The 22,632-nt window shown below is 45.0% G+C and overlaps 2 protein-coding genes across 2 annotated transcripts in view; both read right to left on the bottom strand.

Annotated features, from left to right (window-relative positions):
* LOC111544375 (mucin-4) overlaps positions 1–5,780 on the bottom strand; it is a 35,614-nt gene extending 29,834 nt beyond the window's left edge. The window contains exons 1-5 of the mRNA XM_026448432.2: positions 2,543–5,780; positions 1,910–2,041; positions 1,534–1,577; positions 1,338–1,464; positions 968–1,255 (exon numbers count right to left, since the gene is read on the bottom strand). Coding sequence (XP_026304217.1) covers positions 968–1,255; positions 1,338–1,464; positions 1,534–1,577; positions 1,910–2,041; positions 2,543–5,780 — 3,829 coding nt within the window. The remainder of the gene's footprint in view (positions 1–967; positions 1,256–1,337; positions 1,465–1,533; positions 1,578–1,909; positions 2,042–2,542) is intronic.
* Positions 5,781–6,474: 694 nt separating this feature from the next.
* LOC113219942 (mucin-4-like) overlaps positions 6,475–22,632 on the bottom strand; it is a 29,525-nt gene continuing 13,367 nt past the window's right edge. Inside the window, exons 2-4 of the mRNA XM_026448433.1 lie at positions 8,807–9,085; positions 6,906–8,092; positions 6,475–6,576 (exon numbers count right to left, since the gene is read on the bottom strand). Of these exons, the coding sequence (XP_026304218.1) occupies positions 6,475–6,576; positions 6,906–8,092; positions 8,807–9,085 (1,568 nt within the window). The remainder of the gene's footprint in view (positions 6,577–6,905; positions 8,093–8,806; positions 9,086–22,632) is intronic.

The raw sequence follows: 22,632 nt of genomic DNA, 5'->3' as shown, positions 1-22,632 counted from the left end.
CCGCTCCCCCCGCACCTGCCCCGCTCCCCGAGGGCCCCGGAGGCGCCGGCAAGGGTTCTCCACCCACGTTGAACGCATGTGGTCATTTCACTCCCCAAACGGCGCCTCTCCTCCTTCCCCGGCCTGGAGAAAACAGGCCCTGCTGTCAGAACCCCAGCAAACGATTCGCAGTCCCCTAGGTAGTCCCAGTCCTTTCCAGGGTTAAAAGACAATGTCCATGCCGGGCGCAGGGGCTCACGCCTGTAATCCCAGAACTCTGGGAGGCTGAGGCGGGTGGATCACGAGGTCAGGAGTTCGAGACCAGCCTGACCAACATGGAGAAACCCCCGTCTCTACTGAAAATACAAAAACTAGCCTGGTGTGGTGGTGCGTCCCTGTAATCCCAGCTACTAGGGAGGCTGAGGCAGGAGAATCGCTTGAACCCGGGAGGTGGAGGTTTCAGTGAGCCAAGATCGCTCCACTGCACTCCAGCCTGGGCAACAAGAGCAACCCTCCGTTTCAAAAAAAAAAAAAGAAAAGAAAAGACAAAAGTCCAGTACAGTGAAGATTCGTGACTGCAGAGCCCTTTTCAGGGAATGAGACTTGTTTCCTAAGATGGCCTTTCTCCAGTTAAACTTGAAGACTCCTCGAATTTAACCTAGGACTCCCTAGAGGTTCTTGGGCTGCGGTTTGAGAAACGTTGTCCCAAATATTTCTTGCAGCTGCCGACTCCTTGGGGCCCTCCCCGGTCCTGCTTGGAATCCCGTAGGCTCTCCTGGCCTCAGCGCTGCCTGCACATCTGGCCGCTGCAGGCACCACTTGATAAATGCCATTTGTACAATGCAAAACGGTCCTCCCTGGCTCTCCTTACCTACAGGATTGCATGCTGGCCGCACTTTTTGCTCCTCTTCTTCTGATTTTCAGCCACCCCAAATGATTCGGGGATCTGCTCCCCACGCACCACCGGGTCCACTTTCCATGGCCATACCTTCCACACTTTTGTTCCACCTGTTCCCACACTCCTCCCTGCCCCGGGTGCTCTCCACCCCCGGCTCCGCCTTCCTTACAGCTTTCCATTGTGCGCACTTAGACCCTGGCATGAGTCCTCTAACGGCCTCTACCAGACAATCCATCTGTCCCTTGCTGAACGGCACCAGGGTCATTTCTCTGTCTCCAGCCCCTGGCCCAGTGCCATGCACAAAGCCAGCCCTCAGCAGCGACTCCGATGCTGTGTCCCTGTCCTCAGTACGGCCCTCCCGACCCGAGAGAGCAGAGACTGTGGGAAGCAGGCTGAGAGGGAGCCTTCAGTGACATCACCCCTCAAAAGGCAGGGGTCTCACCTGGACGGCCTCACTCACCTTTCTCAGGCGGGACAGGGACGGGGGCGGCTGTGGAGCGGCTGTGCGTGGCAGTGCTGGGAGTGGTGGAGGTGGCGGCCTGGGAGGTGGTCGGGGGTGCGGATGGGGCTGTGGCGGAGGTGGCGGTCTGAGAGGTCATCGGGGATGTGGATGTGGCTGTGGTGGTCTGGGAGGTTGTTGGGGATAGTGATGTGACTCTGCCGCTCCCACCGTCTGTCTTCACTGAAGGTGTCGTCATTCCTGGACACGTGAAAAGAGAAGGCAGGGGTGGTTCTTACAGTAAGAGAACAGCAGAGTCAAAGAGATTCAAAGAAATCAGGAGCTGGAAGAGAGTTGGAAACTCCTTGTCTGTCCACTGGTCATATCCAAACCACTCTCGACATCAGCGGTTTTTGACTGGGGCAGAGAGTGGGGTGAGCCTGTCACCCGCCACACCCATCACCTCCTCGTCTGCGGGACCTGACTCAGTCCCACCAGATAACGTGAATGCACCCGCGTTCTCAAGTGCTCCTTAGGCTGAGTTCAGCCAAGGGGCCACTGGGAGAGATGAAGACAAGGCAGATGGCAGCTACCTGATGTTTCCATCTTCAGAGGGGAGCCCGAGGATACTGTGGATGCTGAGGAAGCGCTGGTGACAGCAGGAGGGGTGGCATGACCTGTGAGTAGGGTGGTGGAGTTCGACGTGACAGCAGGGCCAGGGGCTGCTGGAGAGAATGGAGAGTGACTGCTGGAAGTAGGGAAAGTCAGTGTGGTCTGAGCTGTGTTCATGTCACTGGAGGAAGCTGAGTCTCTGGATGGCTGTGGAGTGGGAAATGTGTTCTTAGGGTACTTAGATGCTGAAGAAGCTTCCAGAGTGGTCTGGATTGACAGGTAGGTGGTAGGGGAGAATGACGAGGTTGGCGTAGAAGTCATTGTGCCGCTATGATTGCTTGTAGAACTCTTGTGCGTGGACCTTATCATGGGGTTGGGTGTGGGGGCCACCCTTTTAGTAGCTTCAGGGTGCTCAGGGCTGGGCGTGCTTGAGATGCCCACCGACGATGCAGGCACCCGCGTGGTAATTGTTAAGGCGTGAACACCCTCACTGGTGGACACAACTGTGGAAGGAGAATGAGAGGCGCCATCACTCAGGGTGCTGGAACTGACCTTAGGTGGCCCTTCCGTGGTCCTGGGTGACGAGGTTGGCACTGTTGTCTGGGTGCCATGGCTGTTGCTGACGAAGGCCATGATGAAGGTTGTACTGGACCCTGAAGGTGACAGAGTGTGGGTCTCGGTTTGTGGAGATGTGAGCCCACTGGATGTGATCGAAGGAGGTGTGGGTGTGACTGTTGAGAAGGTGTCGGTCGCCTGGGACACCAGGCTGATGGTGTCAGACCCTCTGCTGGTTCCTGTCCTCTGAGTCTGCACCATCCGGGAAATGGCGGCGGTCTCCTGAGGAGAGGCGCTGGGAGAAGTTGGGCTTGACTGTCCTGTCGGTCTCCCTGCAGTGGAGGCCTCAGAGAGGGTGACAGGAAAGGTGCTGGGGACAATCGCAGACACCATTCCCATGCTTACTGGGGTGGCATCATGACTGGCTGAGGCAGATAGCAATTCGGTTGTTGACTGGGTTGTGTGACTGTCCCTGGAGGGGTTTGGCGAGAACCATGTGGTCTCTCCTGAGGTGGATATTCCTTCACTTCCTGAAAGTGTTGTGCTACTCACCCTGGATGAGGAAGGGGTAGTTGTGCCCTCTGAGGTGGTGCCCGACCCTGAGGAGGCCGGTTCGCTGGTCTGTGTTTCTCCAGAGGCCTCTGTGCTTTCAGCCTGGTGGGTTTGGGTCATGGCTGCTGCTGTGTCAGGTGACGTGCTGGCAGAGGCTGATGTCCATCGTCCTTCTGGGCCCCCTGGTGTTGACACTACACCAGGAAGGGCGCCTGTTATGGAAAGTGATGCGCCTCCTGAGGGCCGCAGGGTGGAGTCAGGGCTGCTGGGTGCCGCCTGCAGTGCTGTGGTTGGGGCCTGGGTTGTGTGACCATCCCCAGTGGGAGCTGGGGCAAACGTTGTCGCTGCACTTCTGGTAGGTGCGTCCTGAGGAGCAATTTCTGAGGGCGAGTGCCCATTGGCTGTGAAGGAAGAGCCTGGGGTGGTGACTGTCTTGGTGTCAGTCACAGGGGAGATGGACCTTGTGGTTTGGGATTCTTGTGTGGTCTGCGGGGCTTGAGTGTGACCTCTCTGGGAAACAGCTAGTGATTCCTGAGGAGAGGTGTTTGTGGAATGTATTGTTGAATGATTTGTTGATGGTGCCATTGTAATTTGTTGTGATGTGTGTCCATCCAGCATAGGTGAAGAAGATGGGGATGTGGCCGTATTTATCATCTGAGTCACACTGTAGCTTGGGCTGTTGATAAGAACCTCTCCAGTGGTCCCCGTTTCTTGTGTCCATTGTGTCTGGGCACCTGCTCCTGTTGTTTCCGGGAGAGTTGTGCTGTGGGAGGGGTGTGTGGTGGGCTGTCCTGATTCCCCTATTGTTGAGACCTCAGAGGGGACCCTTGGAATAGTGCCAGCTGTCCCTGTAAATGGACTTCCTGTGACAAGCCTAGTGGCAGCACCTGTTGGTGTTGAGGGCAGTTCTTTTGGTGACTGAGTTGTGCGGTCTTCACTGGAGAATGAGGAAGGCCATGTTGTGGTTTCATGTGGAGTAAATGTCTCATGAGACACACCTGGAGAGACTGAACTCCTCTCATGAGGCCGTCCTGTGGTCTCTGCACCTTCACTCTGCTGGGTGTGGAAAGCTGTGGATATTTTTGGAGGTAAAGACTTGAGGGAGAGTGCTGTTGACAGTGTGTCTGACAACCATATGGTTGAAACTCTAGAAGTAATTGCAGAAATGGTTCCCCTTACAGGTAGTGATATCTCCTCTGTGTTTCCAAGAGTAGAGTCTCTGGAGGTTGGCATTCTGAACACCTCTGATGTCACCAGGAATGCGTTGCTGACACTGGAAGGGGATGAGGTGGTTGTTTCACCAGAAGGGAATGTCTCCTGAGACACTGTTCCACTTGGGTTGAATCCACTTGGTGAGGATAAAACAGTTGATGTTGTAACTGGTGTGAGGGTGTTGATTTGAGATACTCTGGTCGTCTCTATGCTCTGAGTCTGGTGGTTCTGCAAAGAATCTGATGTGTCTTGCATAGAGGTCCTCGAGGAAGTTGTTTGTGATTGTCCTTCCAGTTCAGCTGCTACTGAGACTGCTGAGGTCACTGGGGTAGAACTTTTGGTTCCTGGTGTTGACGTCTCTTCTGTGTTTCCAAGAGTGGAGTCTGTGGAGGTTGTCATTGTTATAGTCTTTGCTGTCATTATGAGTGTGTTGGTGACACTGGAGGGAAATGATGTGGTCATTTCATCTGTAGGGGATGTCTCCCAAGAAACAGCGTCTGTCACATTGAGTACACTTGGGGAAGAGGAAAAAGTTGATGTCATCATCTGTGTGAGGGTGTCAGTTTGAGCTTCGCTGGTGATCTCTGTGCTCTGAGACTGGTGGTTCTGAGAAAAAACTGTTGTGTCCTGAGTAGAAGTCCTTGAGGAAGTTGCTGGTAATTGTCCTTCTGGCTCAGCTGTTATTGAGGCTGCTGAAGTGACTGGCATAAGACTTCTTGTAACAGGTACTGATGTCTTCCCTGTGTTTCCAAGAGTGGAGTCTGTGGAGGTTGTCATTGTTATCTTCTTTGATGTCATCATGGGTGTGTTTGTGACACTAGAGAGGGATGAGGTAGTTGTTTCACCTGGAGGAGATGTCTTCTGAGAAATAGTCCCTTTGACATTGTGTACACTTGGGGAGAAGGAAGGAATTGATGTGGTTCTCTGTGTGAGAGTGCTGGTTTGAGATTCTTTGGTGGTCTCAGTGCTCTGAGTCTGGTGGTTCTGCGAAGAAGCTGATGTGTCCTGGATAGAAGTTCTTGAGGACGTTGTTTGTGATTGTCCTTCCAGTTCAGCTGTTATTGAGACTGCTGAGGTCACTGGGGTAGAACTTTCAGTTCCTGGTGTTGATGTCTCTTCTATGTTTCCAAGAGTGGAGTCTGTGGAGGTTGTCATTGCTATAGTCTTTGATGTCATCATGAACGTGTTGGTGACACTGGAGAGAAATGATGTGGACATTTCATCTGGAGGAGACGTCTTTTGAGAAACAGTCTCTGTCCCATTGAGTACACTTGAGGAAGAGGAAAGAGTTGATGTCATCATCTGTGTGAGAGTGCTGGTTTGAGCTTCGCTGGTGGTATCTGGGCGCTGAGACTGGTGGTTCTGAGAAGAAGCTGATATATCCTGGGTAGAGGTCCTTGAGGAAGGTGCTGTTGATTGTCCTTCTGGTTCAGCTGTGATGGACGCTGCCGAGGGGACTGGTGTAGGACTTTTAGTTCCAGGTGTCAATGTCTCCTCAGTGTTATTAAAAATGGATTCTGTAAAGGTTGTCATTGTCATAACCTTTGATGTCATCATGGGTGTGTTGGTGACACTGGAGGGAGATGGGGTGGTCATTTCACCTGCAGAGGATGTCTCCTGAGAAACAGTCTCTGTGACATTGAGTACACTTGGGGAAGAGGAAACTGTTGATGTGGTTCTCTGTGTGAGGGTGCCAGTTTCAGCTTCGCCTGTGGTCTCCGTGCTCTGAGACTGGTGGTTCTGAGAAAAAGCTGATGTGTCCTGAGTAGAGGTCCTCAACGAGGTTGCTGATGATTGTCCTTCTGGCTCAGCTGTTATTGAGACTGCTGATGTGACTTGGGTAGAAATTTCAGTTCCTGGTGTTGATGTGTCCACTATGTTTCCAAGAGTGGAGTCTGTAAAGGTTGTCATTGTTATAGTCTTTGACGTCATCCTGGGTGTGTTGGTGACACTGGATGGAAATGATGTGGTCATTTCATCTGGAAGGGATGTCTCCCAAGAAACAGTCTCTGTCACATTCAGTACACTTGGGGAGGATGAAAGAGTTGATGTTATCATCTGTTTGAGGGTGCCAGTTTGAGCTTTGCTGGTGGTCTCTATGCTCTGAGTCTGGTGGTTCTGAGAAGAAGCTGATGTGTCTTGCATAGAGGTCCTTGAGGAAGTTGTTTGTGATTGTCCTTCCAGTTCAGCTGTTATTGAGACTGCTGAGTTCACTGGGGTAGAACTTTCAGTTCCTGGTGTTGATGTCTCTTCTGTGTTTCCAACAGTGGAGTCTGTGGAGGTTGTCATTGTTATAGTCTTTGATGTCGTCATGAGTGTGTTGGTGACACTGGAGAGAAATGATGTGGTTATTTCATCTGGAGGAGATGTCTTCTGAGAAACTGTCTCCGTCACATTAAGTACACTTGGGGAAGAGGAAAGTGTTGATGTCGTCATCTGTGTGAGGGTGCTGGTCTCTGTGCTCTGAGACGGGTGGTTCTGAGAAGAAGCTGAAATGTTCCGGGTAGAGGTCCTTGAGGAAGGTGCTATTGATTGTCCTTCCGTCTCAGCTGTGATGGTCATTGCTGAGGGGGCTGGAGTAGGACTTTTAGTTCCAGGTGTCGACGTCTCCTCAGTGTTACTAAAAGTGGACTCTGTATAGGTTGTCATTGTCATAACCTTTGATGTCATCATGGGTGTGTTGGTGACACTGGAGGGAGATGGGGTGGTCATTTCATCTGCAGGGGATGTCTCCTGAGAAACAGTCTCTGTGACATTGAGTATACTTGGGGAAGAGGAAAGTGTTGATGTGGATTTCTGTGTGAGGGTGCCGGTTTCAGCTTCACTTGTGGTCTCTGTGCTCTGAGACTGGTGGTTCTGAGAAAAAGTTGATGTGTCCTGAGTAGAGGTCCTCAAAGAAGTTGCTGATGATTGTCCTTCTGGCTCAGCTGTTATTGAGACTGCTGATGTGACTGGCGTCAGACTTCCAGTAAGCGGTGTTGATGTCTCCCCTGTGTTTCCAAGGCTGGAGTCTGTGGAGGTTGTCATTCTTATAACCTTGGATGTCATCACGGGTGTGTCACTGGAGGGTGATGAGGTGGTCGTATCACCTGGAGGAGATGTCTCCTGAGAAACAGTCCATGTCACGTTACGTACTCTTGGGGAGTAAGAAAGAGTGGATGTGGGCATCTGTGTGAGGGTGCTGGTTTGAGATTCTCTGGTGGTCTCCATGCTCTGAGTCTGGTGGTTCTGAGAAAAACCTGTTGTGTCCAGGGCAGAGGTCATTGAGGAAGTTGCTGGTGATTGTCCTTCTGGCTCAGCTGTTATTGAGGCAGCTGAGGTGACTGGCCTATGACTTCCAGTAAGCAGTGTTGATGTCTCCACTCTGTTTCCAAGAGTGGAGTCTGTGGAGGTTGTCACTGTTATCATCTTTGATGTCATCATGGATGTGTCCATGATACTGGAGAGGAATGAGGCAGTTGTTTCACCCAGAGGAGATGTGTCCTGAGAAACAGTTGCTGTCATATTGTGTACACTTGGGGAGGATGGAAGAGGTAATGTGGACATCTGTGTGAGGGTGCTGGTTTGAGACTCTCTGGTGGTGTCTGTGCTCTGTGTCTGGTGGTTCTGTGAAGAAGCTGATGTGTCCTGGATAGAAGTCCTTGAGGACGTTGTTTGTGACTGTCCTTCCGATTCAGCTGTTATTGAGACTGCTGAGGTCACTGGGGTAGAACTTTCAGTTCCTGGTGTTGATGTCTCTTCTGTGTTTCCAAGAGTGGAGTCTGTGGAGGTTGTCATTGTTATAGTCTTTGCTGTCATTATGAGTGTGTTGGTGACACTGGAGGGAAATGATGTGGTCATTTCATCTGTAGGGGATGTCTCCCAAGAAACAGCGTCTGTCACATTGAGTACACTTGGGGAAGAGGAAAAAGTTGATGTCATCATCTGTGTGAGGGTGCCAGTTTGAGCTTCGCTGGTGGTCTCTGTGCTATGAGACTGGTGGTTCTGAGAAGAAGCTGATATGTCCCGGGTAGAGGTCCTTGAGGAAGGTGCTGTTGATTGTCCTGCTGGCTCAGCTGTTATGGACTCTACTGAGGATACTAGAGTAGGACTTTTAGTTCCAGGTGTTGATGTCTCCTCTGTTTTTCCAAGAATGGAATCTGTGGATGTTGTCATTGGGTGTGTGTTGCTGAAACTGGAAGGGGATGAGGTGGTTGTTTCACCTGGAGGAGTTGCCTCTTGGGAAACAGTCCCTGTCACATTGTGTGTACTTGGAGAGAAGGAAAGAGTTGATGTCGTCATCTGTGTGAGAGTGCTGATTTGAGATTTTCTGGTGGTCTGCATGCTGTGAGTTCGGTGGTTCTGGGAAGAAGCTGATATGTCCTGAATAGATGTCCTCAGAAAAGCTGCAGTTGATTGTCCATTTGTCTCAGCTGTTATGGAGGCTGCTGAGGCCAATGGGGCAGGACTTTTAGTTCCCAGTGTTGATGTCTCCTCTGTGTTTCCAAGAGTGGAGTCTGTGGATGTTGTCATCACGGGTGTATTGCTGAAACTCGAGGGGTATGAGGTCATTGTTTTACCTGGAGTAGATGTCTCCTGAGAAACAGTCTCTGTCACATTGTGTACACTTGGGGAGGATGAAAAAGTTAATGTGGCCATCTGTGTGAGGGTGCCGGTTTCAGGTTCTCTGGTGGTCTCCAGGCTCTTAGTCTGGTGGTTCTGAGATGAAACCGATATGTCCTGATTAGAGGTCCTTGAAGAAGTTGCAGTTGATGGTCCCTCTAGTGTCATTGCTACTGAGCCTGCTGAGGTGACTGCAGTAGGATTTTTACTTCCAGTTGTTGTTTCTTCTGTGGCTCCTGGAGTGGAGTCTGTGGACATTGTCATTGTTTGCACCTGTGATGTCATCAGGAATGTGTTGCTCACACTGGAATGGGGTGGGGTGGTTGTTTCACCTGAATGGGATGTCTCATGAGGAATGCTCTTCGTAGAAATACGGCTACTTGGAGTGGATGAGGGAAGCAGTGTTGTCACATTACTATTTTCTTTAAATAGAAGACAGAAAAACATCGTGAGACTTGAGAGTTTAAGCTCAGTGAAGTTGAAGCTCTTATACGTTTATTTATTTAACCAGAGCTAAGGTTTTTGCCCACATATGCAGGCACCTACTGATAGTGAATCCTGCAATAAATAACACTTGCCAACATTTTGTTGCCATTGTGTTTGCCTCCAAAGATTGTTTTGTTTTGTTTTTTGAGACAGCATCTTGCTCTGCCACTCAGGCTGGAGGGCAGTGGCACACTCAGGGCTCTCTGCAGCCTTGACCCTTAGGACTCAAGCAATCCTCTCACCTCAGCCTTCCAAGTAGCTAGGACCACAAGCATGCACCATTATGCCCAGCTAATTATCTTTTTTTGTGTGTGTGGAGATGAGGTCTCGCTATGTTGTCCAGGTTGGTCTTGAACTCCTGGGCACAAGGGATCCTCCCGCCTCAGCCTCCCAAAGTTCTGGGATTAGAGCCATGACCCACTGTTTCTGGCCTATTCTGGAAGAACTATAATGGAATTACTGATTGAGTGCACCTTCTACTTTCCCCATATAAAGCTTAAAAGCCGAGATTCACGTGTTTTAGTCTCACAACAATGTTTAATTAAAATGCATGTATGTTAAGCATTTAAAAAATCAAATTACCCTTATGTCCTATACATGTATTTTTCAAACACTCCCTAGTAGATGTGTAGCCATCTTCCTTTTCATCATCTTCTTTTCTTCTCCTTAGTCTTGTACTGACTCCTGTCAGTTTTTCTGCTCAACCCATCTCCTAATCCCATCCCCTTAAATTTCTCACTTGTGATTCTCTTTTTCTCCCTCCTCTCTCTCTGTTTCCCATCTGAAAAGCCCAGGAACCTTGCTGCCCCAGCAGGACAGGGAGAGGGAAAATGCTGTGAGCTTTATACATGAATGTGCTACCTGCCTGAATCTATGTCCTATTGGCATTTGATCAAACAGCTTTGTTCATTCTACATAAAGTAATTGAGAGCACATGCCCAATGATACAAGAAAACTGATGAAGACCCAAGTGAAAGTGACACTCCCTCTTTTCTAGAATAATGGTATTTTTGTAGGGGGAGGTGGGGCAGAAGAGTCCCTGCCTTATATTCACACATGTAATTATTTTAATTTCATTTTGGTTTCCCTGTAGATGGTCTTTGCACGTCTCTTTGGCGCTTATTGGTTCCCTCTACTTACAATCCAGAACTTAGATCCCTTTTTCTTTTTAACTGGAGTGAAAGTGAATTCTATTCTGTTTTCAAAGTCATGTGGGGAGATGGCGGCCGAGCTCAGCGCAAACCTTGCTGAGCAGCTTCTCAGGGTGCCCCCCCCTTATCATAGCCAGCAGGGCCAATGGAACGGCGAGGCCCAGAAGTCACAGGCACCATGGCCCAAGGTACTTTCCAGAATCCAGAAAATGTTTTCATGTTAATTTCTTTTACAATTAGAAGAAGAAGAAGAAAAAAAAAAAAAAAAACAGGTAATAATGAATTCAGCCTTGATTGCTAGTCTTTGCAATCATAACATAATTTTTAATGTTTTTCTTTTACAGAGGGAGGGGCCCAGGAAGATATGTGTGTAGGGCCTGTGAAAGTCAAAAGGTGGTCCTTTTGCCAGATGGTCTTAACAAGAGTCTAGGCACATTGATAAGGAGATAGACACAATAGAGATTCATTGATGACAATCTCATTTCATTTTATATTTTACATTAGATTGGGCAGTTTGTATCAAAGTTTTCCCCAAAATGTTTACCTTCCAAAAAGTAAAATGTTCATTAAAAAACAGCAGAGCTGGTTGGGTGCCATGGCTCATGCCTGTAATCCCAGCACTTGGGGAGGCTGAGGTGGGTGGATCGCTTGAGTCCAGGGGTTTGGGACAAGCATAGGCAACATGATGAAACCCCATCTCTACCGAAAAAATACAAAGATTATCTGGGCATGGTTGTGCTTGCCTGTAGTCCCAGCTACTAGGGAGGCTGAGGTGGGAGGATGGCTTGAGCCCAGGAGGCAGAGGATGCAGTGAACCAAGATCACGCCAGCGCACTCCAGCCTGAGCGACAAAGTCAGACCTTGTCTCAAAAAAAAAAAAAAAAAAAAAAAAAGAAAAGCCCAATAACAAAGCTATTTCTTATGTTGATGCTAAAATTCTTTCCCATACAGTTATTATGATGCAACAATAAACTCAATTTCAAGAGATTTGTGGTATTTGGTGATTGATTGAAAACCTTTTTTCCATGTATCAGGAGGTGTTGTCCCCTTAGGGAACATGAGCATCAAGGCTAAGGCACTGCTCCTTCTTTGAACAGAGCTCTTTCTCCAATGTGACAGTAGCCAGATTTAAAACTTAATCAGAAGAAGGAGATTTTTGGTAATTAGCCAAGTTCAAAACACTCAGAGCAGAAATAAGGTTAATATTCTACAGAGGTACCAGCCGTCTGGTTGAGGGCTCTGCTGTACACCTTCAGGGCCTCAAAAGTAAATTGTCAATGACATAAATTAGTTGTTTTTAAAATACTGTAATGTGGATGTCCTTTTCAAATGAAAAAGTGTCATCAATCTGTTTTCAAGAAATTTAGAAACAAAATTGAAATTTCATATATCTGATGTGATTTGAAGTGGCCAGTCTTTCTTGCTCAAGTTGCCAAATACTCCTCTCCTTAAAACAGCCCTGAGAGGTACAAAAAGATGAAGGCAGTTTCCCTGCCATGGAGACTAAATGGTACCTGTAGGGAAGGAAACATTCAGACTCACAGCGCAGCCTGCATCAGGGTAGCCAGTTAACACTGCTGCCAAATGAGCCCCAGGGTCAGATCTGGTCAATAAAACCTGCTCCAGGTCAGTGGTTTAGAGACTTGCCTGGAGGAAAGCTTAACGAAAAAAATCTCTAGTAGAAAATAAGACAGTCTCTGTGAGCCAGCAGACTTAGTCTTTTCTGCTGCTGACTCTGAGGAATCTGGGCAGCCCAGATGAGTGGGTTTTCCCCCAGCAAACCACACCCCCTCCACCAAGGCACAGCCAAAGCGCATCATTAAATGGGTCTTGCTTCCCGTGCTGCCCAACTGGGTGAGAGCCCCCAACAGGAATTGTCAGACACCCTACACAGGAGTGTTCCTATTGGCATCAGTTAGGTGCCCCTCAAGGTCAGAGATCCCAGAGGAAGGAGCAGGCACCCATCTTTGCTGTTCTCCAGCCTCCTCAAGTGACATCTTCAGGCGCAGGAGAGCGAACTAGATGAAGAGGGCCTGAAGTGAACCCCCAGCAAATCACAGCAGCCCTACCGAAAAGGGATCTGGCTACTGAAAGAAAAACCAACAGAAAGCAACGACAACAGCATCAACAAAAAAGTTCCCACAAACATCATCCAAGGGTCAGCAGCCTCGAAGATCGAAATGAGACAAACTCATGAAGATGAGAAATAATCAGCAGGAAAACACTGAAAACCTGAAAGGCCAGAGGGCCTCTTCTCCTCCAAATGACCACAGCACCTCTCCAGCAAAGGTGCAGAACTGGACGGAGGATGAGATGGACGAATTGACAGAAGTAGGCTTCAGAAGGTGGGTAATAACAAACTTCGTTGAGGCAAAGGAGCATGTTCTAACCCAATGCAAAGAAGCTAAGAACCTTGATAAAAGGTTACAGGAGCTGCTAACTAGAATAACCAGTTTATAGAGGAACATAAATGACCTAATGGAACTGAAAAACACAGCATGAGAACTTCGTTAAGCATACACAAGTATAAATAGCTGAATCGATCAAGTGGAAGAAAGAATATCAGAGATGGAATACTATCTTGCTGAAATAAGGCAGGCAGACAAGATTAGAGAAAAAAGAAGGAAAAAGAATGAACAAAACCTCTGAGAAATATGGGACTATGTAAAAAGACCAAACCTATGACTGATTGGAGTACCTGAAAGAGACAGGGAGAATGGAAACAAGTTGGATAACACACTTCAGGATATTATCCAGGAGAACTTTCCCAACCTAGCAAGACAACCTAGCAAGGCCAACATTCAAATTCAGGAAATATAGAAAACCCCAGTAAGATACTCCATGAGAAGATCAACCCAAGACATATAATCATCAGATTCTCCAAGGTCAAAATAAAGAAAAAAATGTTAAGGGCAGCCAGAGAGAAAGGCCAGGTAACCTACAAAGGGAAGCCCATAAAACTAACAGCAGATCTCTCAGAAGAAACCCTACAAGCCAGAAGAGAGTGGGGGCCAATATGCAACATTCTTAAAGTAAAGAATTTTCAACCCAGAATTTCATATCTGGCCAAACTAAGCTTCATAAGCGAAGGGAAGTAAAGTCCTTTTCAGACAAGCAAATGCTGAGGGAATTCGTCACCACCAGGCCTGCCTTGCAAGCGCTCCTGAAGGAAGCACTAAATATGGAAAGGAAAAACCAGTACCAGTCACTGCAAAACACATGAAAATATAAAGACCCATGACACTAAGAAGAAATGGCATCAACTAGTATGCAAAATAACCAGCTAGCATCATGATGACAGGATAAAATTCACACACAACAATATTAACCTTAAATATAAATGGGCTAAAAGATCTAATTAAAAGACACAAACTGGCAAGTTGAATAAAGATCAAGACCCATTGCTGTGCTGTATTCAAAAGACCCATCTCATGTGCAAAGACGCACATAGGCTCAAAATAAAGGGATGGAGGAAAATTTACCAAGCAAATGGAAAGCAGTAAAAAGCAGGATTTGCAATTCCAGTCTCTGACAAACAGACTTTAAACCAACAAAAATCAAAAAAGACAGAGAAGGGCATTACATAATGGTAAAGGGATCAATTCAATGAGAAGAGTTAACTATCCTAAATATATACACACCCAATATAGGCGCACCTAGAGTCATAAAACAAATTTTTAGAGATCTACAAAGATACTTAGATTCCCACACAATAATACTGGGAGACATTAACACCCTACAGTCAATATTAGACGGATCAATAAGACAGAAAATTAACAAGGATATTCAGGACTTGAACTCAGTTCTGGATCAAGTGGACCTAATATCTACAGAACCTTCTGCTCCAGAACAGCAGAATATGCATTCTTCTCAGTGCCACATCGCACTTACTCTGAAATCAACCACATAATTGGAAGTAAAACACTCCTCAGCAAATGCAAAAGAACTGAAATCATGACAAACAGTCTCTCAGACCACAGTGCAATCAAATTAGAACTCAGAATTAAGAAACTCACTCAAAACCACACAACTACAAGGAAATTGAACAACCTGCTCCTGAATGACTCCTAGGTAAATAATGAAATTAAGGCAGAAATCAAGAAGTTTTTGAAACACAATGGAAACAAAGAGACAACATACCAGAATATCTGGGACACGGCTAAAGCCGTGCTAAGAGGGAAATTTATAGCACTAAACGCCCACATCAGAAAGCTGGAAAGATCTCAAATCAACACCCTAACATCACAATTAAAAGAACTAGAGAAGAGCAAATGAATCCAAAAGTTAGCAGAAGACAAGAAATAACTAAGATCAGAGTGGAACTGAAGGAGATAGAGACATGAAAAACCCTTCAAAAAATCAATGAATCCAGGGGCTGGTTTTTTGAAAAATTAATAAAATAGATCGCTAGCTAGACTAATAAAGAAGAAAAGAGAGAAGAATCAAATAGACACAATAAAAAATGATAAAGGGGATATCAAACTACCCTCAGAGAATACAAACTACCATCAGAGAACACTATAAACACCTGTAAGCAAATAAACTAGAAAAATCTAGATGAAATTGACCAATTCCTGGACACATACACCCGCCCAAGACTAAACCAGGAAGAAGTTGAATCCCTGAATAGACCAATAACAAGTTCCGAAATTGAGGCAGTAATAAATAGGCTACCAGTCAAAAAGAAACCCCAGGACCAAACAGATTCACAGCTGAATTCTACCAGAGGTACAAAAAGGAGCTGGTACCATTCCTTCAGAAACTATTCCAAACAACTGAAAAGTAGGGACTCCTCCCTAACTCATTTTATGAGGCCAGCACCATCTGATACCAAAATCAGGAGAGACACAACAACAAAAAGAAAACTTCAGGCCAATATCCCTGATGAACATCAGTACGAAAATTCTCAATAAAATACTGGCAAACTGAATCCAGCAGTACATCAAAAAGCTTATCCACAATCAAGTTGGCTTCATCCCTGGATGCAAGCCTGACTCAACATACGCAAATTAATAAATGTAATCCATCACATAAACAGAACCAATGAAATAAACCACATGATTATCTCAATAGATGCAGAAAAGGCCTTTGATAAAATTCAACATCCCTTCATGTTAAAAACTCTCAATAAACTAGGTATTGATGGAACATATCTCAGAATAATAAGAGCTATTTAAGACAAACCCACAGCCAATATCATACTGAATGGGCAAAAGTTACATTCCCTTTGAAAACCAGCACAAGACAAGTATGCCCTCTCTCACCAGTCCTTTTGAACATAGTATTGGAAGTTCTGGCCAGGGCAATAGGCAAGATAAAGAAATAAAGGGTACTAAATAGGAAGAGAGGAGATCAAATTGTTTCTGTTTGCAGACAACATGATCCTATATTCAGAAAACTCTATTGTCTCAGTCCAAAAACTCCTTAAGCTGATAAGCAACTTCAGCAAAATCTCAGGATATAAAATCAAAGTGCAAAAATCACAAGCATTCCTATACACCAACAATAGGCAAGCAGAGAGCTAAATCATGAATGAACTCCTATTCACAATTGCTGCAAATAGAATAAAATACCTAGGAATACAGCTAACAAGGGACGTGAAGGACCTCTTAAAAAGAACTACAAACCACTGCTCAAGGAAATAAGAGAGGACACAAACAAATGGAAACACACTCCATCCTCATGGATAGGAAGAATTGATATTGTGAAAATGGCCATACTGCCCAAAGTAACTTATAGATTCAATGCTATTCCCATCAAACTACCATTCTTCACAGAATGAGAACAAACTACTTTAAAATTCATATGGAACCAAAAAAGAGCCCGAATAATCAGGACAATCCTAGGCAAAAAGAACAAAGTGGGAGGCTACCTGACTTCAAACTATACTACAAGGCTACAGTAACCAAAACAGCATGGTACTGGTACCAAAACTGACATATAGACCAATGGACAGAATAGAGACCTTGGAAATAAGACACACATCTACAACCATCTGATCTTTGACAAACCTGACAAAAGCACACAATGGGGAAAGGATTCTCTAATAAACGGTGCTGGGAAAACTGGCTAGCCATATGCAGAAAACTGAAACTGGACCCCTTCCTTACACCTTATACAAAAATTAACTCAAGGTGGACTAAAGACTTAAATGTAAAGCCCCAAACCATAAAAACCCTAGAAGAAAACCTAGGCAATAACATTCAGGACATAGGAATGGGCAAAGATTTTATGATGAAATCTCCAAAAGCAATTGCAATAAAAGCTAAAATAGACAAATGGGATCTAATTAAACTAAAGAGCTCTGCACAGCAAAAGAAACTATCATCAGAGCAAACAGGCAACCTACAAAATAAGAAAATTTTTGCAATCTACCCATCTGAGAGAGGTCTAATATCCAGAATTTACCAGGAACTTAAATTTACAAGACAAAAAACAAACCCATCAAAAAGTGGGCAAAGGATATGACAGGCACTTATCAAAAGAAGACATTTATGCCACCAGCAAACATATGAAAAAAAAGCTTATAATCATGGATCATTAGAGAAATGCAGATCAAAACCACAATAGGATACCATCTCACGCCAGTCAGAATGGCAATTATTAAAAAGTCAAGAAACAGCAGATGCTGGCAAGGCTGTGGAGAAATACAAACGCTTTTACACTCTTGGTGGGAATGTAAATCAGTTCAACCATTGTGGAAGACAGTGTGGGGATTCCTCAAGGATCTAGAACCAGAAATACCATTTGACTCAGTCATCCCATTACTGGGTATATACCCGAAGGAATATAAATCATTCCATTATAAAGATACATGCACATGTATGTTTATTGCAGCACTATTCACAATAGTAAAGACATGAAACCAACCCAAATGTCCATCAATGACAGACTGGATAAAGAAAATGTGGTACATATACAGCATGGAATACTATGCAGTCATAAAAAAAGGAATGGGATCATGTCCTTTGCAGGGACATGGATGAAGCTGGGAGCCATCATCCTCAGCAAACTAACACAGGAACAGAAAACCACACACTGCATGTTCTCACTCATAAGTGGGAGTTGAACAATGAGAACACACGGACACAGGGAGGGGAACAGCACATACCAGGGCCTGTAGGGGGCGGGACAAGGGGAGGAAGAGTGTCAGGATAAATAGCTAATGCATGCAGGTGATGGGTTGATAGGGTTAGCAAACCACCATGACACACATATACCTATGTAACAAACCTGCATTTTCTACGCATGTATCTCGAAACTTAAAGTAAAAAAATGAAATAAAAAGAAAAAATGAAAAATTAATATATTGCAATTGTACATATTTGGGGAATAAAAAAATAATAAGAGATAGGGCTGGGCATGGTAGCTCCCACCTGCAATCCCAGCACTTTGGGAGGCCGAGGCGAGTGGATCCCTTGATGTCAGGAGTGTGAGACCAGCCTGGGCAACATGACAAAACCCCGTCTCTACCAGAAAAAAAATACAGAAATGGCTGGGCATGGTGGCGGGTGCCTGTAATCCCAGCTACTCAAAACTCTGAGGCAGGAGAACCACTTTAACCCAGGAGGTGGAGGTCGCAGTGAGCAGAGATCACGCCACTGCACTCCAGCCTGGGCGACAGAGCAAGATTCTGTCTCAAAAAAAAAAAAAAAAAAAAAAAAACAAGAGAGAGAGAGATGGGGGTGCTGGATTCCCACAGAGGAAGGCCCCTGAAAAGCACTGCTTCAAATCGCCTAGAAAAAGCACAGTCCCAGGAATATAGCCCATTGTCTTCTCCAACTCCCGGCTGTCTTCGTTGTGGGAGGAAGGTAAGGTTAGACTAGAATGGTGAATGAACTGTTTTAAACTCCATGGGAAGAGGGAAACGGTACCCTGCTGTAAGCCGGGTTAACTCTCTCACCTTGAATTACAGTGTTATCTTTCTTAAAAATACATTAATTTTCTACTGTTCTGTTTCGTTAACATTTGTCCCAATCTAATAAAAAACCCAAGCGGTAAATGCATATACTCTCGTCCTGGTCACAGACTACCATGAGGCTAATACCATTGGTCATAACTACTTTTTTAAAAAACATTATTTTCCAGGCAGAGGCCAGGCATGGTGGCACATGTCTGTAATCCCAGCACTTTGGGAGGCCAAGGTGGGAGGACCACTTGAGGCCAGGAGTTTGAGGCCAGCCTGGGCAACATAGCGAGACCCTGTGTCTTAAATAGTAATAATAATAATAATATATTAAAGAAAGAAAAATATTTCCCAGGGAGAATGTTTAAATACTGGATTTTTTTGTTTAAAATATTTCATAGCACCTACACTAGCCACATACCATCTTCTTGAATATTACCTTAGTCTCTGAGTCTCTGAACCAAAAAGAAACCAAGAAAACTTGCTTTTTTTTTCTTAGAAACTTACTCTTTTGGGTTTTCATTAGTTCCCTAGCTGTTCTCAAACTTTTTTCTTTTTAAACATATATAGATAGCTATAGATAAATATATGTTATATATATATTAAAAGAATATATATATATATAGAGAGAGAGAAACAGGGCCTTCTGTACCCAGGCTGAAGTTTAGCAGTGTAATTGGCCTTCTGAGTAGCTGGGACTACAGGCACACACAACCATGCCTGGGTCATTTTTTTATTTTTGTAGAGGCGGAATCTTGCTATGTTGCCTAGGCTGGTGTGGAACTCCCAGCTTCAAGTGAGCCTCCTGCTTCAGCCTCTCAAAGCACTGGAATTAAAGGTGTGAACCACCGCTCCCACCCTTTTTTTTAAACCTCAGTGCTCTCAGATAGTTGGCAAGATGCTATTCAGAGAGAAAAAGGCTCAGGGAAGAATTTAGGCTCAAGTACACTTTCTGGAATTGACTGTAATTCCGCCACTTCCTCATCCTAAGAGAGCAATTTAGACTCTCAAGTGAGTGAGAATGGTTATGAATCAGCTCTAATTGTTAAAAAAGTGACTCACTCGCAAGCTTCTGCACTTCATTAATAGTAAGTGTTTGCTGGTGACACACTTCTAAACCCACGTGGACAAAGGCACAGGCTGAACTGCAGAGCCCTCTGGGAGGTCCCTGGGCCCCTGGCTTAATCCGAAATGACTCTGCTTCAACTTTAAACAGAAACTTCCTTTAGTTGGAATTATGATGAGATTTGTTGATAGGACGCTAAACTCGACGCCTGCTTTCTCCTAGAGAAAATTTGCAAAACTTGGTTTCTCCAAATAAGGTTTAAATTTTAAAACATTCTCTACACAGTTATTGTTAACCTTATTTCATTTTCCTGAGAACATAATTAAGAGCATTTGTCTATCATCAGGCTTTGAGTGAACAGACAGGAGCTATATAGGTGCAAACTTTCTGAACGTGTAAATTCTTGGCAATTAACATCTTTTCAGAGCCCGCATCAGCTCTTTTACATCTACAGCACCATCCTTTTTTTTTTTTTTTTAAAGATTTTTGTTTCTTTATAAACGTGGCACAGCTCCGTTTCAGCGATATGGAAGAAGAGACAGGCCTTTAATAGCAAAATCAGCTGATGCCAGTTAAATACACGTTATAAATGTAACAAATGTTCTCTAATGCAGAGGCGAGATGAGAAGAAAGAAAGGGAAACACTCAAGAGTGAAGAAGTTCACAACTAAGATGGTGAGTCAATGAATGCCCTTGGAAATGTGCTGACTGAAAGGCTGAAAAAGGAAAGGATGCAAGACCTTCGGTGAGAACACTGACCTGAGTTTCCCTGCAAAAAGCTGGAACCACCAGCAAAAAGGTGGACTGGAAAGACCAGGAAGGAAAAAGAAAAAGGAAGCAAAATGAAGGATATGGTAACAGATCAGAACTGGCTATAGAAACAATTAAAAATGGAATCAATGAAGCCAAAGGTTAGTCCTTTGAAAATAAAACAGACAAACACCTGGCAAGAGAAAGAAAGAGAGTGGGGAGGAGGGAGAGAGAGACAGAAGAGACACAGATAGCAAGATTACTAGAAACAGAAAAGGGTACATGACTTCAGAAAAAAAATTTAAGAGACAGTGCTCTGATGAATTTATACCAAAAAATGTGAAAACATAGATAAATTGGATATAGTGTCCTTAAAAATATAACTTATCAAAAATGAATTAAGAAAAAAAGAAAACCTGGCTATAAACTGTCTTATTTATTTAATTTTGTTTTATTTATTTATTTTTTTGAGACAGAGTCTTGTTTTGTCATCCAGGCTGGAGTACGGTGGCATGATCTCGGCTCACTGCAATCTCCGCCTCCCAGGTTCAAGATTCTCCTGCCTCAGCCTCCCAAGTAGCTGCAATTACAGGCGCTCACCACCACGCTTGGCTAATTTTAGTATTTTTAGTAGAGACTGGGTTTCACCATGTCGTCCTGGCTGGTCTCAAACTCCTGACCTCAGCTAATCCACCCACCTCGGTATCCCAAAGTGCTGGGATTACAGGCATGAGCCACTTCGACTGGTCGCTATAAACTATTTTAAATTGAATCAGCAGTTTAAAAAATATAATCTAGGCCGGGCGCGGTGGCTCACGCCTGTAATCCCAGCACTTTGGGAGGCCGAGGCTGGCAGATCACGAGGTCAGGAGATCGAGACCATCCTGGCTAACATGGTGAAAAAAAAAATTAGTCAGGCATGGTGGTGGGCGCCTGTAGTCCCAGCTACTTGGGAGGCTGAGGCAGAAGAATGGCGTGAACCTGGGAGGCAGAGGTTGCAGTGAGCCGAGATCGTGCCATTGCACTCCAGCCTGGGTGACAAGGCGAGACTCCGTCTCAAAAAAAAAATGTCTATATAATCTGTCCACCCCACACAAAAATGTAGGCTAAGACGAGTTTACAGACAAATCGGACATTCAAGGAACAGGTAATTTCAATTCCACACAAACTTATTCAGAGTTTAGAATAGGAGGAAATGACCTGCTACTAATTTTATAAGGTTGGAAACCAGAGATAGGATAAGAAAGACAAACTATAGATTAATAATAGATGGAAGCATCACAAATAAAATATTAACAAGTCAAAGTAGAGTTTTAAAAAGTGCATCATGGCCGGACGCGGTCGCTCACGCCTGTAACCGCAACACCGGCAGGCCGAAGCGGGTGGATCACTTGAGGCCAAGAGTTCCAGACCAGCCTGGCCAACCTAGAGAAACCCTGTCTCTGGTAAAAATACCAAAAAAATTGTAATTTTTTGGATTACAGCTGTGTGCTGGGCTTGGTGGCTCACACCTGTAATCCCAGCTACTCGGGAGGCTGAGGCACGAGAATTGCTTGAACCCAGAGGTGGAGGTTGCAGTGAGCCGAGATTGTGCCAGTGCAGTCCAGCCTGGGCGACAGAGCAGGACTCTTTCATAAATAAATAAATAAGAATTTAAAAAGTACATTATGATCAAGCTGAGTTTAAATCAGAAATGCAAGATAAAGACAATGCTTTCTTAATGTAAATCACCATATAAACAGAATGGCGTGGAAACACAATCACTGCAGCAGCAGATACAGGAAAATTATTTGATAAAAGTCAGCACTTATTCCCGTTAAAACTCCTAGCAAACTAAAAAGAAACGTTAACTCTCTTAACCTGATAAATAATGTCAGTTATAACCCCATGTAAACATTATACTTAAAACACTGGAAACGTTTCTGTAAAATCAGGAATAAAACCAAGATGCCAACAATCACTGCTTCTAATCAACATTCGGTTGAAGGTTTTAGCTGGTGAAATAAGATGAGAAAAATAAACAAAATGTATGAGAGTGCACAAATGTTATTTTGGGTATGGAAAGGATGAAACAAGCCGATGGTTATTTGCAGATAACGTAATTGTTTACATAGAAACTTCCCAAACATATAAATTATTAGCAAAGTTCTACATCCATAATCAAAAATTTAAAAACAATTGCATTCCAGCTGGGCGTGGTGGTTCATGCCTGTAATCCCAGTGCTTTGAGAGGCTGAGGCAGGAGGAACACTTGAGGCAGGCGTTCGAGACTAGCCTGGGCAGCATAGCAAGATCCTGTCTCTACAGAAATAAAAACTAAAAATAGCTGGGCCCAGTAGCACACACACAGAGTTCCAGCTACTCAGAGGTTGATGTGGGGGATCACTTCAGCCCAAGAGTTCAAGGCTGCAATGAGCTACGATC

Source organism: Piliocolobus tephrosceles, chromosome 2, assembly GCF_002776525.5.
Source record: "Piliocolobus tephrosceles isolate RC106 chromosome 2, ASM277652v3, whole genome shotgun sequence".
NCBI lineage: Eukaryota > Metazoa > Chordata > Mammalia > Primates > Cercopithecidae > Piliocolobus > Piliocolobus tephrosceles.
The sequence above is the reverse complement of the archived record's forward strand: the minus strand, read 5'-3'. Positions and strand labels throughout refer to the sequence as shown.